This window comes from Arachis stenosperma, chromosome 8 (assembly GCF_014773155.1).
Source record: "Arachis stenosperma cultivar V10309 chromosome 8, arast.V10309.gnm1.PFL2, whole genome shotgun sequence".
Lineage (NCBI taxonomy): Eukaryota > Viridiplantae > Streptophyta > Magnoliopsida > Fabales > Fabaceae > Arachis > Arachis stenosperma.
The window spans coordinates 21,529,778-21,554,063 of NC_080384.1; the positions used below are offsets into that span (position 1 = coordinate 21,529,778).

Here is a 24,286-nt window from a genome sequence, read left to right on the forward strand (position 1 = left end):
GAGACTTGTACTCTCGGATATAGATTGTAGGATTGTTTGGTACGAAATTTAAGTGTCGATTAGACTATACTCACGATCATATTCATCATTGAATTCTAAGTCGGCATGCTAAATTTCGTTTATCAAAATGGCGCCGTTGCCGGGGATTTTGCTTAGTGTGCCATGTTATTGTTTGGAATAAGTGTGTATATATGTACATAGTTATATTTCATTGTAAATTGTTCAAGTGACTAACCCCTCATCGTTACCATGAATCTCATTTCCCCTTCATTGCATGACGCGTTCACAACCGAATCCGAGCTTAGTCCCTTTTGATCCGGAAATAGAACGAACTTTGTTTCATATTAGACAAGCTCGGAGGCGGCTAAAGTTTGAGAAAGGTGAAGAGGTCTTCACCACCTCAACCACCTTACTAAAAGTGAACATTGAACCGTCACTCAACGAAGGCATTAGTCATACTCCCATCAATCTCACTAACAATTCTTCTTTTGTTTTAGGTACTAATACCATGGATGCTCCGAGGAGAGTTACCATCAAGGAAGCGGGTGCACCGGATTATGTCCTTCAACCCCTTCATGTAACTCACCCCAACTTGAATGCAAACTTTGAATTGAAGACCGCTTTGATCAACCTCCTACCTAAGTTTCACGGGCTTCCCGCACAAGACCCTATTCGACATCTCAAGGACTTTCATCGTATATGTTCAACTACTAGACGGGAAGGATCCGATGAAGTTGCTATATGGTTGTTTGCTTTCCCTTTTTCTCTTGAGGACAAGGCTAAAGAATGGTTCTACACTCTATCTAGTGAAGTCACCTCCGATTGGGATTTACTTAGAAGAGGATTTTTGGATAAATTCTTGCCCCCGGAGAAGATGGATAGGCTAAGGAAGGAAATGTCTTGTATTGTGCAAGGTGGGATGGAACCACTATACGAGTATTGGGAACGGTTTCGCAAGCTACTAGACGCATGCCCTAATCACATGCTTGACACTCAAGTATTGCTTGGATACATATGTCAAGGGATGCGAGAGCAAGATAGAACTCTCTTGGACACTTCTAGCAATGGTTCTTTGTCCAAATATAAAACAGCGGAGGAGGCATGGCAACTTATCATTGACTTAGCCGAATCTAATCAACATATGAGATGAAGAGTCAACCGCCCAAGGACCGTGAATGAGGTATGGATTAGGGTCATTGACTATACTCACGATCATATTCATCATTGAATTCTAAGTCGGCATGCTAAATTTTGTTTATCAATGGCTCATATGGTTGTTGGTAGGATGGATATGGATTAGGGTCATATGAAGGTGGTTGGTAAGAAGGGGCTTGTGAGTATGGTTGAGAGTTATGTTGAGGATATGGTTCATAGGCATATGGTGGTGGTTCTTGAAAGTCACAAGGTGATTCACCATAGCCATTGGATTGATATGCATCATAGAATGGCTCTTCTTCATAGTGCATTGGTGGAGGTTGTTGCCAAGAGGATTGATCATATGCATATGGCTCCTTCCACCTTTGGTTATCCCATTCTTGATGCATCTCTTCATTGAAGTTCTCATCACCTACAACATAGTTGTAATCACACTCATAGCCAAAATGAGAATTCATGATAGCAAGAGAGGGCAAAAACAAAAAATAGTAACAAATAAAGAAAACAAACTAAAAACTAACAAAGAAGCAAAAAGCAAACATATTCACAATATTCATATATATACAATAACCAATAACACAACACCATTGCAATTCCACGGCAACGGCGCCATTTTGATGATTGGATTTTTGATGGTATAGAATTTTACAATTGAATTCTCGTTGCAAGTATAGTTTCTAAACCAACAATAATCCTTTCATATAAAAGATTGTTTGTCACAAGTAACAAACCCCTAATTTTATAAACCGAAGTATTCAAACCTCGGGTCATTCTCCCTAGGAATTACAACAAAGTGTCTTGTTATTGGTTATGAGTTATTTTGGGGTTTTGGATAAGAAGCATGAAAAGTAAATGGCAATGAAAATAAACTAACAACTATAAAAGGCTCTTGGCAAGGTATGAAAATTAGAAGTCCTATCCTAGTTATCCTTCTCAATTGTGATGAGAATTGTTCATTGCTACCACTTAGTTAACCCTTACTAAATAAAGGAAAGTCAAGTGGATGAATTGACTTGAGCCACAAGTCCTAGCCAACTCCCAAGGAAAGACTAGCTTTAGTGCACTCAAAACCAATTAGCAATCTCTCCAATTATCAATCAACAAAGGAATTAGATAACTCAAGTGTCACTAATTACTCTACATAGGCCAAGAGGAACAAAATCTACACTAAAACTAAAAGAGACATTTCAACAAACACATAAAGTGCAATAGAAGTAATCATTATTAAATGCAAGAATTAAAGGAATCTACAACTACAAAAACAAGAGATCAACAATAGAAAAGCAAAGAAGACACATTTAGTATGAATTACCTCTTATTGAATTGGAAGAATGTAGAAGGAACAATACTAGATCTACAACAAAATATAAGAACAACATAAAGGAAATTACAACAAAAGAGTAGAAGAAGATGAATGTAGCAACAAAGAATTGAGAGATAGAAGTGGAAGAAAGCAAAGATTAAAACCTAGATCTAAGAACTAATCCTAATCCTAATCCTAGAGAGAAGTGAGAGCTTCTCTCTCTAGAAACTAATTCTAACTACTAAACTAAGCTAATGATCAAAAGTATCTAAAGTATGAAAAGTGTCCTCATTTCCCCTTCAATCCTTGGCTTAAATAGCATTAGAAATGAGTTGGATTGGGCCCACAAGGCTTGTAAATTCGCTAGCCACGAGTTTGCATGAAGTGATCACGTGCACCAACGGCGCGTGCGCGTACAGTGCGCGTACGCATCCTTATACGTATAGCAACTATGACAAATCTTATATCGTTTCGAAGCACCGGATGTTAGCTTTCCAACCCAACTGGAACCGCATCATTTGGACCTCTGTAGCTCAAGTTATGATCGATTAAGTGCGAAGATGTCGGCTTGACAGCTTTTGCGTTTCCTTTATTTCTCCATGAGTTCTCCATTTCTACATGCTTTTCCTTCATTCCCTTGGTCCAATCTTTGCCTCTTAAACCTTAAGTCACTTAACAAACATATCAAGGCATCTAATGGAATCAAGGTGAATTGAATTTATTTATTTTAAGACCTAAAAAGCATGTTTTCACTCTTAAGCACAATTAAAGGAGAAGTTATAAAACCATGCTATTTCAATGGATAAATGTGGGTAAAAGGTCATAAAATCTCTTAAAATCAATACAAGATAAACCGTCAAAACGGGGTTTATCAGTATGTTAACTAGGTAAGAAGATTCTTGCTTTGTTATCTTGATTTAATGAAATTGAAGCTTGAACTAAATCATTTCCATAGTGGTTGGTCATGTTAGTTGGCAGGAACAAGGTGCTGTCCGAATTTTGTCCAAATTCTGTTGAGACTGGACACGTGACGAAGCAGTGGAATGCCGATTTAGGATGTTGGTGACATCATTGACAATTTGGTGGAATATTAGTCATTCTGGAGTGAAGTCTCTCTATCAGAGGTAAGCTGTTGTGACTTAACTTCCATAGAAATGCTTTAATTTTTGGAGTGCATTTGAGTTTTCAAATTCTGTCCCTGAATTTTTTGTCTCTGAATTTTGGATCTAGCTACTGTTCATAAATGTGATAGAAGTAGAATACAACATCATATCCTAAAGCTACTGAATATAAACCATTTTTCTCCTTGCTCCAAATTAATTTGTCCTTTGTTTATGATCTAGTGGTCTGGCAAATTATTCTTGCCACCTCCAAGAAATAATTATTTTGGATTAGATTTTGATCCCAACTTCCATCTTTCCTTAATAGTTTTCTAACCCAGATGAGAGTAGGATTTGTGTTGTTAGTTGGAGGGATATTAAAGGGAGGGTTCTCACCAAACCAATGATCTTCCATGATTCTAATAGTTTCACCTCTTCCTATTTGTCATTTAATATCCTTCTCAAGCACCTTACAACCTTCTAGGAGACTCCTCTATGCCCATTATAAATACTTGAAGTATCTGTTTCAATAGACCTTAAAAATCAAGGAGTATTCCTTAGTGCTCAGCCTCCATCTTTGTTTCGCCAACATAGCCAAATTGAAGGCCTTAAGGTCTATGAAACCTAGGCCTCCCAGTGCTTTCGGTCTACTCATGACATCCCAACTAATCTATTGCATCTTATTCTCATTATTGCGTTATCCCCACCAAAATTGCATCATCATCTTGTGTAGTTTATCAATTATGGAGTCCGGTAATTTGAAGCAGCTTAGCGTGTATATGGGAATGGCTGAAACGACACCCTCAATAGAACCTCCATCCCACTAGTGGATAGTAAATAGTGTTTCCAATGCTGCAATTTCTTCATTACTTTCTCTTTAATATAGTTAAAGGTTTGTGTCTTTGATCTATTAATTGCTACTAGCATTCCAAGATACTTATTTTGGTATCTGACATGTCTAATGCCTAGACTATCTGTCAGCTGGTCTCGTAGTAATGGAAAAAAATTATTGCTAAAAAATACTGAGGACTTGTCTAAGTTTACCTGCTGTCCACTAATAGCTCCATAGGTCTCCAATACTTGCAATATGGATTCGCAACTCTGGTAATTAGTCTTACTGAACAGGATTGCATCATCAGCAAATAGTAGATGACTAATCGAGGGAAATCTAGCATTCAGTTTCAGACTGTGAAGCATATCATTCTGTTCTCCTTGGTGGAGCAGATGGGTTAAACCTTCACAGATGAGGAAGAGGTAGGGTGAGAGAGGATCTCCTTGTCAAAATCTTCTGCTAGGTCTAAAGAAACCTGTTGGTTGACCTTCCACCAAAACAGCACAAGAAACTGAAGTTAGACACTCCTTGATCCAGCTGATCCACTTTCTGCCAAATTCCAATTTTTCCATCATGAACCATAGGTAGCTCCATTCTACTCTATCATATGCTTTGCTCATATCCAGCTTGACTGCCATTTCACAACTCCTAGCTCTTTTGTTCTTCAAGAAATGCATGCATTCATGTGCAATTAGGATATTGTCGTTAATGAGCCTTCCTCATATGTAGGGGTGTTCATGGTTTGGTTAATTCAAAAACCAAACCAACTTTTTGGTTAACCAAAATATAGTATTGGTTAATTAACTAAATTGGTTTTACATTATGAAATTGGTTATTAACCGGTTAGTGAAATTCAAAACCAGTTTTTAACCGGTTATTAAAACAAAAACTGGTTTTTAAAAAATAACCGATTTTTATATTAAAAAATTAGTTTTTACACTAAAAATTGATTTTTATACCATAAAATTAGTTTTTACATGTAAAAATAAATTTTTACACAAAAATTAATATTTGTACATACAAAAAGCCAAATTTTTAAACCTTTTTTTAATTGAATTTTTTAATCTGAATTTTTTTTTCTTTCTAAGTAATACGAGTAACATTTGTAAATAATGAAATTCCTTCCGTTGCTTTCGTTTCTTTTTCTTTCTTATCTCTTTTCAGCATTTTCTATAAATAATTTTTTCTAATATAAATAATCTTCTTATAAATGATATGAGTAACTTTTTTTTATCTCTTTCTTTCCATCTATCCCCTTTTCTCTCCTCTCCTCTTTTCTCTCCCTTTCTCCCCTTTCCCTCTTTCTCCCCCTCCCCTCTCTTTCTCTTCCTCTCTCTCTCCCCTCTCTCCCATTTCTCTCTCTCTCCCCGTCCTCTCTCTTCTCTTCTCTTCTTTTTCACTCTCTATTTCTCTCTCTTTTCTCTCTCTCGATCCCCCTCCTCTCTCTCTCTCTCTCCCCCTTTCCTCTTTCTCTCTCCCCTCCTCTCCCTCTCCCCCTCTCTCTCCCCTTCCCTCTTTCCCTCTCCCCTTCTCTCTCCCCTCCTCTCTTTTCTCTCTCTCCATCATCTCTCTCTTCCCTCTCTCTTTCTCTCTCTTTGTCCTCTTTCTATTTCTTTTTCTCTTTCTTCTTCTTCTCTCTTTCCTATCCTTCTTCTCTCTTCTTATCTCTCTCCTTTTTTTCTCCTCCTCCTCTCTCTTCTCTCTCGCTTTAGAGAAAAGAGGAGAAAAGAGATAGAAGAGGGATAGAGATTGAGAAAAAGTAGAGAAAGAAAAAAAAGAGAGAGTAAAAAAAGAAAGACAAAAAAAAGAGAGAAAAAGAAGAGAAAAAGAGGAGGAGAGAAAAAATAGGAGAGAGAAAGAAGAAAAGGAATGAGAGAGAGGAAGAGAGAAAAGAAAAAAGAGAGAGGAAAAAAGAGAGGGGAGAGAAAGGAGAAAGAGAGAGGAAGGAGAGGGGAGAGAGAGAGAGAGAGAGAAAAAGAGAGAAGGGAAAATAGAGGAGAAAGGAAAGAGATATAGGAGAGAGAGAATGAGAGATAGAAAAGGGAAGAGATAATTAGAGAGCGGAAGGAGAGGAGAGAGAGAAAGAAGAAAATGAAAGAGAGAGGAATGAGAGAAAGAAAGAGAGAAAAAAGAGAGAGAAAGAGAGGGGAGGGAAAGGAAAGAGAGAGATAGAGAGAAAGGAGAGGGGAGAGAGAGAGAGAAAGGAGAGGGGAGAGAGAGAGAGAAAGAAAAAGAGATGAGAAATGAGAGAGATATGGGGGAGAGAGAGAGAAGGAGTGGAGAGGAGAGGGAGATAGGAGGGGAGAGAGAGAGAGGAGGAGGAGAGATAGAAAAAGGGAAGAGATGATTAGAGAGAGGAAGGGGAGGAGAGAGAGGAAGGGAGAAAGAGGGTAAGAAGAGAGAGAGAGAGTTAGCGAGAGAGCAAAGAGAAGGAGAGAGAGAGAGACAGAGAAAAAAGGAGAGAAAGAGAAAGAAGGTGAGAGAGAAAGAGGGAAGGGGAGAGAGAGGGAGAGAAGGATAGAGAGACAAGAGACAGAGAAAAAAAATGAGGTAGAGAGAGAAAGAGTGAGAGAGAGAGAGAGGAAGGAGAGAGAAAAAGAAAGAGAGAGATAGGGGGAGAAAGGATGAGAGAAAGAGGGAAGAGAGAGAGAGAGAGAGAGGAGGAAGAGATGATGGAAGAGAGAGAGAGAGAAGGGGAGAGGAGATAAAGAGAAAAATGAGTGAGAGAGAGAACAGAGAGAGAGAGAGGGAGAGGGGAGAGAAATAGAGGAAAAAGAAGAGAGAGAAGGGGAGAGAGAATAGAGAGAGAGAAAGAGAGAAAGGGGAGAGAGAAAAAGAGAGGACAAAGAGGAGGAAGAGAAAAAGAAAAATGAGAGAGAGAGGAGGGAGAGAAGGAAAAAAGAAAGATAGGAGGAGAGAAAGAGAAAGAAAGAGAGAGAAGAAGAGAAAGAAGGGAGAGAGAGAGAGAGAAGAAGAAGAAGAGAAAGGAGAGAGAGAGAAAGAGAGGAAGGGGGAGAGGGAGAGAGAGAAAGGAATAGAGAGAGTATGTAATTTGATTTTGAAATTAGGTTTTGATTTGGTTTTAGTTAATCGGTTAAAAACCGGTTTTTTTATTTGGTTTTGGTTAACCAATTTTAAAAAATATAGATATGATTTTTAAAATTATTTTATTAAACTGATTAACCAAAATATGGTTATGATTTTTTAACCAATTAACCACATTTTGGTTTTTTTATGAACACCTCTACTCGTATGAATGCGCTCTGGTTCTCACTGATTATTCTTGTCATTAGTGGTTGCATTCTGTGGACTATGATCTTAGAAATTATCTTGTAGAAGGTAGTCTTTAAAGAGATTGGTCGAATCTGTTGCATTGAAGAAGCGTTATTTACTTTTGGAATGATGCAAATTTGAGTATGGTTAAACCCTCGCAGCATTCGCCCCCCTGAAAAGAAACTCCTCACTACTTCTTTGATATCTTGATCAATTATACCTTAAAATAATTGAAAATTTTTTCCAGAAAACCCATCAAGGATATTGAGAAAATCGCTCTTTTGATTTCTTGGTCAGTGATAGGTCGCTGTAAATTTCTATTCATACTGGCCGAGATTTTGGGTTCTAAATTTTCCATGAGTAAGTAAGTATTGGTAGGATTACCTTGCTGAAAAAGGTCTTGATAGAATATTTAAGCTTGCTCACCAATTTCATGTTTTTTTATAAAGCCATCCTCCATTTCCGTCCTCCAACCGCTAGAGCTTGTTATGTCTATTTCTCATTTGAAATTTAGTATGGAAGAAATGAGTGTTTTGATCTCCGCAATGAAGTCAATGAGCCCGTGATTTCTCCCTCCAATATCGTTCTTCCAACTCTAGAGCTTGGGATAATTCTTTCTCTAGTTGTAGGATCTCCTCCTTGTTACCTTCATTTATATTTTGTTTCTTTTCAGCCAGCCGCTTGGATAACTCTTTTGTTAGTTTCCTTGTATTTGACACATTTAATTTTTGCCATTCTACTATGTGATGTCTACAGAGCTTGAGTTTTTGAAAAAAAAAAAACATTTTAGAGTCAATTATTGTTTCCTTCCATACCTCATCAACAATTGTGGTAATTTCAGGATTAGTGCACCATCGTTCCTCAAAGCGAAACTTGTTCTTCTTTTTCTCTTCCTCTGTTTCAGTAGAAAGTAGAATCAGTCTATGATCAGACCCAATATCTTTCATGTGTGTGAGGATAGCTTGAGGAAAATTCTGTTTCATAGTAATTGAGAATAGGCATCTGTCAAGTCTTTCTCTAATTCCTCGATCTCTATCACTACGCTTCCACCAAGTATTTTATTTCTAACATAATCCAAGTCAATTAGTTCTGCCGAGTTAATGAAAGAATTAAATTGTGCAATTGAACTTGGTTGTTTGTTCCTTCTCCCTTCCTTTTCATGGCTGCCAGCAATAGCATTAAAATCTTCAATTACCACATAGTTGTCCTCTGTGATCGCTATAAGCTGTAGGAGTTCATCAAATTGTTGTTGTCTTATTGATTCTAAACTGTGTAAATGAATGGCAAACACATTCAAACTTTTTTGTGATGGGTATCTCTTCAATAGTAAAATAAATGCAAAAGAAAAGAGTTGTTTTAATTGTTAATTTGACTCCTTTAAACCACCACACTGCCAAATCCCCTATAGTACCACTCGAAGCTACACAATAACCATACTGGTATCCACAACTTCTTCTTTTTTGTTCAACAAATGAAATGGCATTTTTTGTTTCACAGAGAAATATCACTCCATGGGAATGAGATTTTTTAAAACCCTTTTTTATTATGAATTGCTAGGGGTTTTCCCAAATTCCGACAATTCCATATTAGCATCTTCATGGACACTCGGGTGTCATTTTTGGTTGACACCCTTCACTTATTCAGCTGTATTTACTTCATCCAAGCACATCTTCTTAGATCCTTTCAAACCAGCATCATCAAACAGCCCCTTTTAGCTCCTATCACTTTTCCATAGTTTCCATTTTTCTTCCTAGCCATATTTTCCATTTTATATGTCCCCACTTGTTTTTTCATCCCCTTTTTCTCCTGAACCTTGATGGAATATACGTGGCATTAAATTAGAAGTGTTGCCTAATAGTGAATGAAGCTCATTCTCCACCAGATTAACAGTATTAAGGTCTCTAAATTTGGATTCAAATGAAGCTCCATTAATAATAATAACCACAATATCATTATCATCAAGTTCCTTTAAAGTTGATTCTCATGTGTCCCCCATTTGTTCCCTGTTTGCAGCAGCTAGTTCCTTCTCCTTCTCTGGTATTGGTTGCGAGTGATTTGAGTTGCTGACTACTAATGTCTCCTTGGAATTGTGCTCTCTCATGTTGAGTTTAGAAAATTCTTGGAGAAGATTGACTAGCGTGGATTTTCTGGACTCTTTACACTCCTTATTGAAGTTATTTGTTCCTTCATTCTTCTTTTCTCCGTCCCTCCAACCGAATTAACAACCTTGAGATTTTCTGTAATTCAGTTTTTTCCTTGTTTTTCTTCTGCAATACCTGCAGTAATTCCTAATTCTTTAATAACGAAAATACACTTTAATTTTCTTCCCTCTAGGGCCTACTAGACTTATTTTTTCGTGCAGCATTCTCGTGGCATCTATATGAATTCTTACTTTCACAATTCTTCCTTCCCTCCCACGGACATTGAAAAAGTCCACTTCCAAAATTTTTTCTAGCCTAGCCCCAATTGTGTCCAAGTTCTAGGGTTTTACATTGTTCAGAGAGTCTCCAGAATTGGACTCAAATAGAAATTCGAGAATAATCTTCTGCTTCTATCTCCATTCCTTCTCACCATCTCCAAAAGTGAATGATGTAATTTTTGAACAACCATGACAATCCTCTCTCGATTCTGATCACATCAGTTTCTTTATCAAAGAAGAATTGGTATATATTATTCCCATGGTCAATAACTCGAAAACCCTCCGGTCTCCTCCATATAATTCCCAAAGCTGCCTCTATTTTATCTATTGTGAATATTAAGTCTGACATTAGTCTCCCTACTAGATTTTTCTCACAGTTTTTCACTCCTGCCTTAATGTCTTTTTCATTGAAATGTAAATCATCAAAGCCTTCATCATCACGTCTATCTCTACCCCTCCGAAACTCTCCTAGCTCTACCATCTGAATTGGAAAGAACAATTCTGTCGCAGCACACACTTTAGAACACACAGCTTCGATAAAATCGAATGTATCACTCTTTTAGGAGAAACCTAATAGAGAACACAAATCCTAAGATACAAATTTTTAAACAATTTATCTTTATTATAGCATTTTAAGTTTTATTAATATTAATAACAACATATAATTAATAAAATAAAAAATATTTTACATTATTAAAGCTGTATCAAAATTAATATATTCATATACTTATCAAGTACCCTTCTTTAATTTTGTCTGTTGGACTTTTTTTTTATCTTTATTCATAATTTATAAATATATTGTTTTGATGAGATTAGTCTTGAACAATGACGGATTCAAGGGGGTAAGTGGTGGTTTTGGCCTCAACAAATTTTAAACTCATACTATTATAATAGATGTATTATATAGATAAAATTTAATAGCGTAATAATAATAAAAAGAGTTAGTATTTTTTATGTATTAGAGTTTAAATTTCTCTATATACATTTATATTATTTATATTTTTTATTTGATTTAGAGTTCTTTTTATATTTATTTTTTTAAATTAATTTTAACATTTATAATCATATAAAAAATATTTTAATATTATTTATAATAATATTGTTCTTTTTTTAATTGGCAATTTGGTTGTTTTTTTTATTATTTTTTACCCCCTATTCTTATATAAAAATACTTTAGTATATTTTAAATTCACATAACAAAATTGTTAGTGAGATTAATTTATATTATTTTATGTTATATTTTATAATGATATAAAATATAAAAATTTTATTCACTGTAATTAATACTTACTAAAGTAAATTAATTAACAAAATATTTAAAAATAGATAATTTTATATTTTATTAGATGATTTTTTTATTTGACAAATATTTATTAAAATTGAGATATTTTTTATTTGATAAGTATTTATTAATTTTTTATTTAAAAAATTAATTATAATTATATCTATTATTAAATATATAATATTATATTTAATTATACAAAATTTTAATTTTTTATCCTTCCATTGTTAGATTTTTGAATCCGTCCTTGACCTTGAAGGTCTTCGTTTAAAAATTAAATAAATAGCAGGCACAGAATCCATAAGCATACTTGGATGAGTATGTGAAATTTTATAGTTTTAGTAGGTTTGCCATAGATGACAGTGAATGACGCCTGTCCAGTTCAATAAGTAATATGTTTAATGATTTTGTGTGTTATTATAATTTTATTAAATTTATAATTAAATTTTTATATATTTTTAGTTAAATTTTTATAATATTTTAATTTTATAATTAAAATTTTTAGTAGAAAAAATATTAAAGTTAATTGAATATTTTTTATAAATTAAAAATATTTATAATTAAAAGTTTAACTAGATTTTTGATCGTATATATTTTAAGATAAATATTCTATTAATTTTAACAATTTTTATATTAAAAGGATCTAATTATAAAATTAAACATAATGTAAAATTTTAAATAAAAAAATATAAAAACTTAATTAAATTTGATAAAATTATAAAAATTAACAGAATAATTAAACTTAAATAATATAGAATGGACTCAGATTTATTATTGAAAAATGAGAATAATAAATTACACAAAAAAAAAAATAAAAAAAGATTTTTTATTTAAATAAGTTAAATATAATATTTTTGAAAATATATAATTTGTAGTGTATTTACGTATTTGTATAAACTTTATGCATCTCGAGTAATCAAAACCATAAAATACACAACTCAAGTATTATGTGTATAAGATATATACAATTTAAAAATTTGTACATAAGTCGGGTGTGTTGTATTTAAGATACAGCCTTAACAAAATTTCTGACATTATATCTAAAATATATACAATTTATAAAAAATATATATTTTTTAAATAATATTTATTTATCTTTTATTTTTATATATTTTACTTATAAATTACTCCGTCAATGTACTATTCTTATTACAGTGTTTTTCATAATTTTATTATAGTTAATATGTAAAAACTTATTATTATTATTATTATTATTATTATTATTATTATTATTTTCTCTTACTAATATAAAATATTTTTTATAATATCTATTTAGTTTATTTTTTTATGATAAATTTTATCCCTATTTAAAATATTAATAAAATAAAATATAATACACATTATCTAAAAAAATTATTTAATTTTTATTATTTTTTAATTATTAAAATTTTAAATATAAAAAATATTCAATTATTATAAAAATTATATAAGAGTCTTAATTAATTTAAATTCAAATTTTTAAATTTAATTTAATTATTTTTAATAAAATAATTTTTAAAAATTAAATTAATTTTTGTGCTAACAACTTTATTAAAATTGTACATAAATTATATGAGATTAAAGATTATTTATAGATTTTATAATTTACAATTTTAATTATCAAGAAATACTTGTTATTTAATTAATAACTTATTATTTTAGTATATTTATTTATATTTTATTTATTATTTAATTATAAAACGATTATTCCAGTTAAATTAATTAGACCAATAAACTAATAAATTAGTAACTAAAAGATAGATAAATATTATTTAAAGAAAAAAAAATTTTTAAATTGTATGTATTTCAAATACAGTGTCATAAATTTTGTTATGGCTGTAAACCAAGTATAGTGTACCTGATTTATGCACGAATTTTTAAACTGTATGTATCTCGGATGCATAATATTTGAGTTGTATTTTTTATGATTTTGACTGTTCTATACTCAAAGTCTTGTCCCACTAGGTGGGATATCGGCTACATGAATCAAACAACGCCATTAAACTTTATCAGATATCACGTATACAAAGAGACTGTTTACATATAGAACCTCGTTTGACCACCTCATAAATGATCTTTCTATGTCTTTCTCTGCCTTTCACTCCTTATCTATCTTCTATTTCATCCACCCTACTGATTGAGTACTTTTTCGATCTTCTTTTCACATGTCCAAATCACTTGAAATGCAATTCTACCATCTTTTTCACAATAGGTGCCAGTCTAACTCTCTCTTTTATATCTTTGTTCCTTATTCTATCCAATCGCGTATGACCACTCTTCCATCTCTACATCTTCATTTCTATTACACTTAACTTATGTTTGTACTCTCCTTTGGTCATCCAATACTCTGTGCCATAAAATATAGTTGGTCTGATAGCAGTACGATAGAATTTACCTTTAAGTTTTAAATGCACTTTTTTGTCACATATAAAACTCAGATGCATTCCGCCATTTTGACCAACTTGCTTGGATCCTATGATTTACATCCTATTCAATCTCTCTATTATCCTGTATGATTCACCCAAGATAATTAAAACTTTTAACTTTTCGTAAGATGTTTTTCTCCAATCTTGACCTCTGTATTAGGGTTTTTCCTTCGACGACCGAACTTACATTCCATATATTCCGTCTTGCTATGGTTTATGCACAGACCATACACTTCTAGTGCTTCTCTCCATAAATCCAACTTCTTATTTAGGTCTTCCCTTGACTCTCCTATAAGGATGATATCATCGGCAAAAAGCATACACCATGGCACAGGTTCTTGGATATGCTCTGTGAGTACTTCCAAAACTAATGTGAAAAGGTATGGACTTAATGATGATTCCTGATGTAATCCTATACCAATAAAAAATTCCTCTATCACCACCTTAAGTCTTCACACTAGTTGTAGCCCCATTAGACATGTCTTTAATTGCACGAATATATGTGATCCTTACTCTCTTCCTTTCCAAAACCTTCCATAAGACCTACTTTGATACTCTGTCATACGCTTTTTTCAAATGAATAAACACTATATGTAGATCCCTTCTATTATTACGATTCCTCTTCATCATCCTTCTTAACAGGTATGTAGCTTCAGTGGTGGATCTGCTTGGCATAAAACCAAATTAGTTCTCTATTACTTGTGTCTCTTGTCTCAGCCTTTGTTCTATCACATTTTTCCATAACTTCATGGTATGACTCATGAGTTTGATCTCTTTATAGTTTCTGCAACTCTATATATCCCCTTATTCTTATAGATAGGTATTAAGGTGCTCTTTTTCCACTCATCTGGCATCTTCTTTGACCTTAAAACCTCATTAAAAAACTTGGTTAACCAACTGATGCCTTTCTCTCCAAGGCCCTTCTAAACTTAATTGGAATATATCGGATCCTACTATCTTGCCATTTTTCATCTGCTTTAGATCTTCTTTTATCTTGAAGTCTCGAATCCTTCGATAGTAGTCGAAGTTTTGATCTTCTTCCATCATGCATAACTGACCAAGGTTTGGAAGAGTCTTTTGTCATTTATTAAATAACTTGTAGAAGTAGCTCTTCCACTTTTCATTTATTTTCTCATCTTGAGCCAAAATCTCTCAATCTTTATCCTTTATGCACTTAACCTGATCCAAGTATCACGTTCTTCTTTCACGACTTTTTGCGATTCTATATATACATTTTTCTCCTTCCTTCATGCCTAAAGACTGGTAGAGACCCTCATATACTCTTGTTCTTACTTCACTTACAGGCACTTTTGTCTCTTTCTTAACTGCCTTATATTTTTTCCATTTATCTACATTGTGGTACAAAGACCACTCTTTTAAAGCACTCACTTTTTACCTTTATCTTTTCTTGTACACTCGCATTCCACCACAGAACTCCTTGTCTCTTGGTCCTATCCTTCTAAATTCACCAAAACTTATTTTTGCTATTCTTCTAATAACGTCCGCCATCTCCCTCCACATCTCCTCCGCGCTTCTATTTTCTACCCACTTTGCATCTTCTTTTACCCGTCTTAGGAAGTTTATTTGTTTCTCGCCTTTCATCCGCCACCACCTTGTCCTTGGGTTTTTCGTATAATGTCTTTTCCTCAACTTTTACTCAAAACAAAAATTCATTACTAGCATCCTATGTTATGTTGTTAAATTCTCTCCAAAAATAATTTTACAATTAATGCAAAATTTTCGGTCGACTCTCTTCAACCAGAAGAAGTCGATTTGAGAGTATGTTATGCCACTCCTACAAGTTATAAGATGTTCATCTCTCTTTTTAAAATATGTATTTGCGATGAGAAGGTCAAAAGTTGAGGAAAAGTCCAGAATAATTTTATTCTCAGTATTGACCACCCTGAAACCATGGCCTCCGTGAATACTTTCATACATAGTCACTTCTCTTCCAACATGGCCATTTAAATCTTCTTCTAAAAAAATTTTATCTCCCGAAAGTATGTTTTAGACCCAACTCTCTATATCCTTCCAAAACTTTATTTTGTGTTGTTGTGGTGTATAGGCACTAATCACATGAAAAATACTATTTTTTACTACAAATTTGATAGAGATGGTTTTACTATTCATCCTCTTAATATTCACTATGTCCTTCTTTCAATGCTTATTCACGATAATATCTATCACATTTCTATTCCTCTTCTTTCTTGTATATTAAAATTTAAATTAAGAGGTATTCAATTTTTTAGCCTTTGCGTCGATTCATTTTATTTTTTATAAGCATATGATGTTAATCTTTTTTCTTATCACGGTATCTATTATTTCTATAGATTTTTTTGTTAAAGTATCTATATTTTAGGTTTTAACTTTCAATCTTCTGTGGTTTTAATCTTTATTTTTTTATTTATATTTAAATAATTTAAATAACAAAATCTCCCAAAAAAATAGGTGAAAACAAAGACTTTAACTTTTAAGTCAACTAGCTAGTCTATGAATCCCAAATAAACAACGATTTAGTATATATATATAAAATACTAAATTGTTGATAAAATCGTAATGCAAATGGGTAGATTCGGTGACTACAAAAAGAGGAATTCTTGTACGATAAATGTTAGAGGTGATTAGAAATTTTTTGGTTATTATTTAATTTTTAATTTAATTTTTTAGTTGAATTTTCTTAGTTTAATATTTAGTAATATATTTTATTTTATATTTTAAATATTAATGATTAATTAATAATTAAAAATAATAAATTTTAATAATTTTTTAGTATTTTTTTGTATATATACATATATTAAGATATTATTATTTTTCTAATTTTAGACTGTATTTGATTATGAAAATAAAATAAAATAAATATTTAAAATAAAATACAAAAATAAAAAACATAAAAATTAATATTTTTATATTTTATTTGATGATAAATAAAAATATAAATTATAAAAATTTAATTTATTTTTTTATATAATTATTTTTTTAAACATAATATTTTTTATTTATATTTTATTTATTGAATATAATTTTATATTTATATTTATATGTCTCTGTTTTTCTGTCTCGTACATCTAAATAAACATATTGTATATCTTAATTAAACACGAATTTCAAATTTACAGATCTTTCAAACAAAAATTAAATTGAAAGATGGAGTACATAAAAAGAAAGGGATATGAATATATGATAGTGAACATAGGGTTTAATTTATTGATGTCAAACTTTCCCCACATGGAAATTAAAGGTTATTAATTATATGTATTTACTAACGAGTGCTACCCCTATTTTGGAAGTTAGATTACTGTTAGAATAATGTAAATAATTGTAAGGGGGAAATAAAACATTGAGATGAGGAGATAAAATAGTGGATATAAGAATGAAATTAAAGCTATTTTGAACACAAACTCTAGTATATCAAACTTAGCTTTCTCTCACCATGCTGCAATGATTAGTTTACTAACAATGCAATTATCTATTTGGTAGCTGCTAATAGCTAGCAATTAGCAACTAACAAGTATTTTAAACGAAGCAAGGGTAGATTATTATACATAGGCTCAAAGCAACTCAAAAATTTAGACAATAATTATTGAAGGAGGGGAGGAAACAGAATAGGATATTACAATTTTAATTATTAGTTTATTACATCAATAAAAATCTTGGCAAAACGTTCCACAAAATATGGTTATTATCGGCATCCTCTAAATGTGAGATTTTTATTTTAGAGAATAAAATAAAATTTTTTATTATTAAATATTTAAGTTTTTTTTAAAAAACAAAAATTTTCAGGTCAAAATAGTCAAAAGTTTTTATTTTTGACTTTATTCATATTACTTTTAAAAACTATACTTTTAAAACATTATGCGCTGCTCACATTTGATTTGTCATTAATTGAATAATTTTCTTGTACACTCATTGTAATCTTTTAATTGACATTAATACTAATTATTTCTTGTTTAAAAGCATCACTGAAATTGTTCACCGTATAGCTTTTAAGATTTTGCTCCATATTTTTATAATGGAAGGATATTATTTAAATTTTTCAATCACACATCAATGATAATATCAATTTTGTATTTAGTGCTATTTTAAGGAAATAATTTGATTTTTTTAAAAAAATTTAAATAGTAATCACCTATATGCATTGAGTGCTTTATTAGAAAAAAAAAAATTTAATGATATTGTTGCATCTCGCGTTTTTTAATGGAAAGAACTATTCATTAATCTTCTCAACAAAAGATTTTAGCAACTATTGAAACTCACATAGTAAAAAAATTGTCCATCATTCAATTTCAAAGAGTATAAACATTCTAATGAATATTAATATAAAATATAAAATATAATTTTAAATTATTTTAATATTTTTAATTAATATTTATATTTGTGTATTTTAATTGATCCTAATATGATCAACTAAAAATCTTATTTAAAAAGTCACCAAAAAAATCTTATTTAAAAACTTATTTAATATTTGTTTTCATATTTTATTTTTTATTTATCTTTTATTTTATATCACTCAGTATATAAAATTATGAATTACATAATAAAATTTATTAAAATATTTTTAATATATTATCTATAATTTTATATTTATAATAATAATAATAAAATTTATTATTATTATTATTATTATTATTATTATTATTATTATTATTATTATTATTTGATGATCTCAGAATGACTTTGAAGGTGAATTTTGATATATCTAGCAATGTGAATGTATATAGAATTTTCTTATATGTTGCAAGTCAAAATTGCTTAGAGTGAAAATTTTACCTTAGAACATGTGAAAAATAATCTTGTTTGTGTTGAATGTAATAGTAATTGTCCGTTACTCCAGTTATATTATCTTAATTAAAACTAACATCAATAATTTCATAATTTTATATTCACGACATCTTTAATTTTATATATTTTTATTTTGTATTTTATATAATTTCATAAATATAAATATATGACATTTATAATTTCATACTCATATCATATTTTTATACATATAATATTTATAACTAATAAATTTTACTATTAATATTATTAAATTTTGAATTATGTGTCTTATTATATTTTTAAATTATTTTAATATGTTATGTTTTTATTATGAGTTTAATTTATTTTAAATTTATTCTTAATTTATTATATTTTATTTTTTATATTTTATTTTATAAGAGTCTATATGTAAAATATAAGTTTTACAGTAAAAGTGAATAAAATTCTCTAATTTAACATCTATAATTTTATATATATAACATCTATAATTTTAAAACATAACTTCCATAGTCAACGAATTAGTGCTTATTAATTTTTGTGAACACTAGCAATCATTTGCACTCATATTTAGATATGTTAAAGACAATTTAGTATTTGTACTGATAAAATAATAGCTAAAAAAAATTACTGTTTCTGATGAGTTTTTCTCATTATTTATTATTTTACATGTGACCAACTAATAATTTTGGATTTTTTTTTATTTTCAATAAATAGAGATTGATCAAATTTAAGATGTTTTAATTTTTTTATAAAATGTGTTGAAGTGATTTGAATTTTTTTAGAATTAACTATATAAGAAATTAAAATTTTTATTTGAAAAAAAATTATAAAATTATAAATGTAATAATGAAGGAAAGATTTTTGAAATTTGACTTTTGGTGTAATTAAATAAAAAAATAATTATAAAAAATTAATTATATCAATTGAATTTAAAAAGAATATTTATATTTTTTTATAAATAAAAATATTATTAATCATATATTTTTTTATTATTTATAATATTTTAACTATCTAACATTATTATTTTTTTTGTATAGTTATATATAACCCATTTAAGTATATATCTAAGTAGTCTTCTCTTGTATTATTTTTTTGGTGTCTAGTCTTCTCTTGTACTATGTTACTAGCAATAATAACTTAACAAGTAAATCTAGTAGTAATTGTTTTATTGAAATAACATTATAACCTTGTATAGTCCATATCAGGTAAAAAATATAAGCTATTTATTAGGTAAACCTTATTGATGTATAAAGCTATAAGATAACACTTCTTCAAGAAATAAAATAAAAAATTAGACTCCATCTCACACAAAATTCAACTAAATTAAGTATATATTAAAATGAACTATCAAAATTAATTATTAATATAAAATATATATTAAATTATAAATATATATTAAAAATAAATTAAATAATATATTTTTTAATATATAAATATATTAATAACTAATTTTGAGATCTAAATAATATTTAAAAAAATTATATTAACTTAATTTATCTAGGTATTTACTCTGTTATAAGATTTGAACAAACTTCACATGGACCACATTATAATTTGAATAGTAGTAATATAGAACACCCAATATATCATAGATTTATGAATATTTGAGAACATATAATGTATTTATGAATCAACTATAATCATTAAAAAATAAAAAATATCATTTATGTTCAGTAATTCTTTAATTAAAATTAATTTCATAATAAAATTGATTATGGTAAACTACTAACAATTCTTTTAATTATATATTTGATTGATTGGTCAAGAGTGTTATTGGATGACGATGGTAAGAAGGATCTTAACCATCCAAAATACGACTCACATTTTAGAGATTATTGTGTAGGATAAGCCCCACGTCACACGTTACTTGTTCATATTAGTGCAACCTGAACTAGACCGGACCACAACAAAATAAATTACGGAATTTAACGTCTACTATAGATATCAGGTAACAGCCAGTAACACTAGATTGATAAATGTTATTTTTTCAAATAAAAGTCTTGTTTTTTTTGAATTATGATCTCAGCATAAATATTAATCCTTGATCTTAATATATTTTTATCATTATAATTATTGTCTTCAAAATTTAAATTCTATATATCAGCTTTTAAGATTTTAGCTAAGTCATAACATTCAGTCTTCCTAATTTTCTTTTTTCTTAATTTTATTTTTTTCTCTGTATTATTTACATTTTTAATCCTATGTGGATCAACTATTTATAATAAAATTATCTAATATAATAATATAAATTTGTACTATATAATATTTTTTATTATCATTAAAAATTTGATTCAAAATAATAAAATTATATAATGTAATAAAATTGTATTTTTTTGTGATTAATAAAATTATATAATATAATAATATATATTAACATGATAATTTTTTTTTAAATTATAAAAATAACTAAACTTAAGAATTTTTTAACTTGTGTTAAAAGGATCCAATTTTTAGGAGTACAAAAAACGGATCTATGTATTTTTAATTTTTGTACTCTCAAAAATTGAACCCTTCTATTTATATATTCTAAATCAATCGGTAAGATTAATATTTTAGGGATTCTATAATTCTAAAAAATACTATTTTTAACCCAATATAAAAAATAAAGAACCTCTTATAATTTCGAGTAGAAACTAAAATCCAGACATAAATGTTAATCCTCATTGCTACTATATCTTTATTATTATAATCATTGTCTTCAAAGTTCAAACTGTAACTGCTACATCAGCTTCAGAATTTCAGCTAAATCATAGCATCCACCTCAGTCCTTATACTCTATTCTCTCTCAATCTCAAAATTCTTTTTTTTTTTTTTCTTCCTTGATGCTAGCTCTACTCTTAGTCCTATGTGAGTCAAACATTTATAATAAAATTATATAATATAATAATATAAAATTGTGCTATATGGTATTTTTTCATTACAGTTGATGATTTGATTCAGCTGGTGAAATCTCTAGGAGCTGATGAAGAACAGAACCAGAAACATGGACGATCTGTCTTCGTGCAACCTTCTTTGTGAAGAAGAAGAAACATTTTTGGAATTGGAAAGAGATGAAGAATACTCTGCCTTTCAATCAGGAATGGATCATCAAGGTGTTTCAGAGAATGAGGATTTGGGGGTTCTGCTTGAGAGAGAGATCCGTATTGGGTTCCGAAAAGATGAGACTTTTGTGTTTGAGGATTGGATGAAACGTTCCCGCACAGATGCAATCAATTGGATTCTCAAAGTTAGTGCAAAATATTCACACTTTCCTTGTAATTTTGCTTCACCTTTATTAATGAAAACTGCAATCAGAAAATTTTGATTTTTTGGGGCTTAATTTTGTCTCTAATTTGCAATGGTAAATGAGTCCAGACAAGAGCAACATTGGGATTTCGCTTTCAAACGGCTTATTTGTCTGTCACATATTTCGATCGGTTCCTTTCCAAGCGGTCCATTGATGTAAGCTCAAATTTTGAAGGTGATTAATTTTAAAAGCTTTTGCCTTTTTTGATTGAATTCTTCGTTTTTGTGCAGAGTGAAAAGGAGTGGGCAATCCGGTTACTATCAATTGCATGCCTTTCTTTGGCTTCAAAGATGGAAGAATGCAGTGTGCCTGAGTTATCAGTGTTTCAGTCAAAAGATTACTGCTTTGAGAGCAAAGTGATTAGGGAGAATGGAGATTTTGGTGCTAACCACATTGGATTGGAATATGAGCATTATAACCCCCTATGATTTCCTTCCTTATTTCATCACAAAGTTCTGCAATCAACCCCCACCAACTACCACTTTTTCCAAGACCATGCAACTCATCTTCACCACAATCAAAGGTGAATTTTCTGCATTGGAATGACCTTTTCTTTTTACACTTAATTTCTGTTTATTAATGCAAATGTATGTTGTGTTGCTTTCTGCAGAGGTGAGCATAATGGATCACAAACCATCTGTTGTTGCAGCTGCAGCTACTTTGGTGTCATTGGATCAGCAACTAACCATAGAAGCTGTAGAGTTGAAGATTAGTTCAATTCCTCAACATAGGTTTCTTGATCCTGTGAGTTCCTATTTATTTTATTTTTCATTAGCACCAAGATCTTAGAAAAGATATATTACTAATTACTGCAATTTTTTCTTTGTTTGGTTTTCCTTCACAGAAAGATGTATTTTCCTGCTACAATCTAATTCAAAGATTACAAGAGGAGAATAATACAAGAAGAGACAATAACGTTTTGCATACGCCTAGTCCTTCAACAATTGACATGATAGAGAGCTCTCTAATTACTTCTTCTGCTGCTGTCACAAAGAGGAGAAGACTCTCATTTAATGATGATCAAAGTTCTGAAGGGAAGGGACTTGACTAGGGAGAAAAAAGAATTCCAATATTTTCAATTAATTCTTTTTTTTTTTCTTTTTTTTTTAAAAGAAGTATCAATAAACTTATGTGAAGGAAGAGTCCATCTTTTAGGGTCACTTTTCACTCTATAGTCTCACCCTGAGGCTGGCTTGAAATAGAGATGGAGAAAGGTATCGATTGTTACAGCTCTAGATATTATTTAGGATTTGATTTGATGTGTCCCTGATGAACCAGCTAGGAAAGAAGTAACAGAAGGGGGTAAACACTAAACAGCAATAAAACAACCAGGTTTTGGGCTGCATGTTCAAGTGGTCAAGTCACCAAGTGGAAGATCTAGAATGCTCTTTTTAGTTTTTTACCTTTATATTAATTTTTTATTTCTTTCAATTATTCTTATTGTATAGTTATTTTTTTCTTTTTAATGTTGGTCATTTTAACCTTGATATCCAATTTCATAACGGATATTGTCATGTCGCTTGCAACCTACTTTTTTGATGGATGCTTTAGCAATGTCTTCAAAAAAGGTGGAAAAAGGGAAAATAGAATTCGGTTGGTGTGATTGCGGGGATGGTTGGTGACTTTGTGTTGCATTTTGGCCATCACAAAAGTTTTTTCAAAGATGGATGTGATTAATATTTGTTTGACTGTTTCGGACTTGCTTTCAAGATATGGACCTACAGTATTTCATTGCTTGCAAAATTATTGGCTTGGTTTTGTTTATGGGGTTGTTGTGTTTATTGCTTCTTGATTATGGATTGGAGAAATAGACTTCTTTACATTTGCCACATCCTTAGATGTTTACTAGGAAGAAGAAAGAAGTGACAGAAATCACAAATGTCTTTTTTTTTTTTTTTCTTTTTTCCCAGTGAAAGTACTTGTTGACTTGAGAATTTAACTAAGGTTGTAAAAGAAGCCAGCGAATTAATTGGTTAAAAAATAATAATAAATGATTGAAAGTAGTTACGGATTGTGGTATTAATCTACGGATCTCTACCAAATCATGCGGTGAATGTGCTATATTCTGTTGCCTATAATTGTGCCTTTTCAGTTTCCATAGAACTTACCATACCGTACGTGTCTCTCTCGCTATTTTCCGATTTGACAAGTATGTGAGTAGTAAAGGACATTTGAATACGGAAATGTCATTAATTTTTTATGAGTGTTAGGGGGAGGCATTTTGTCAAACTTCGATATTGACACTTATTCACACCCCCATGAGATACGATGATGTGACCAATAATCTGAAGCCAGATATACAACTCCATCAGTTTTGATAATGTTGGTCATATGTCAAAAAATAAAAATAATTATTGTTATTTATATCTGCAAAATGCTACATAGTTTCTTTACGATGGAAAAGAATGAACGGTGAGATATTGAAGGGTCAACTAGAAGTCCGTGAGATGATTGGGATGAGTGGTCAGAGTGG

The 24,286-nt window shown here is 30.4% G+C and overlaps 1 protein-coding gene across 1 annotated transcript; it reads left to right on the forward strand.

The window, feature by feature from the left end:
* The first annotated feature begins 21,217 nt into the window (after positions 1-21,217).
* LOC130946435 (cyclin-D5-1-like) lies at positions 21,218-23,559 on the forward strand. Its single transcript, XM_057875185.1, is given in 7 exon segments — positions 21,218-21,374; positions 21,484-21,753; positions 21,882-21,968; positions 22,044-22,178; positions 22,180-22,336; positions 22,424-22,557; positions 22,658-23,559. Coding segments are annotated over 6 exon segments (984 nt in total). The 5' UTR covers positions 21,218-21,374; positions 21,484-21,489; the 3' UTR covers positions 22,865-23,559.
* The last annotated feature ends 727 nt before the right edge of the window (positions 23,560-24,286 follow it).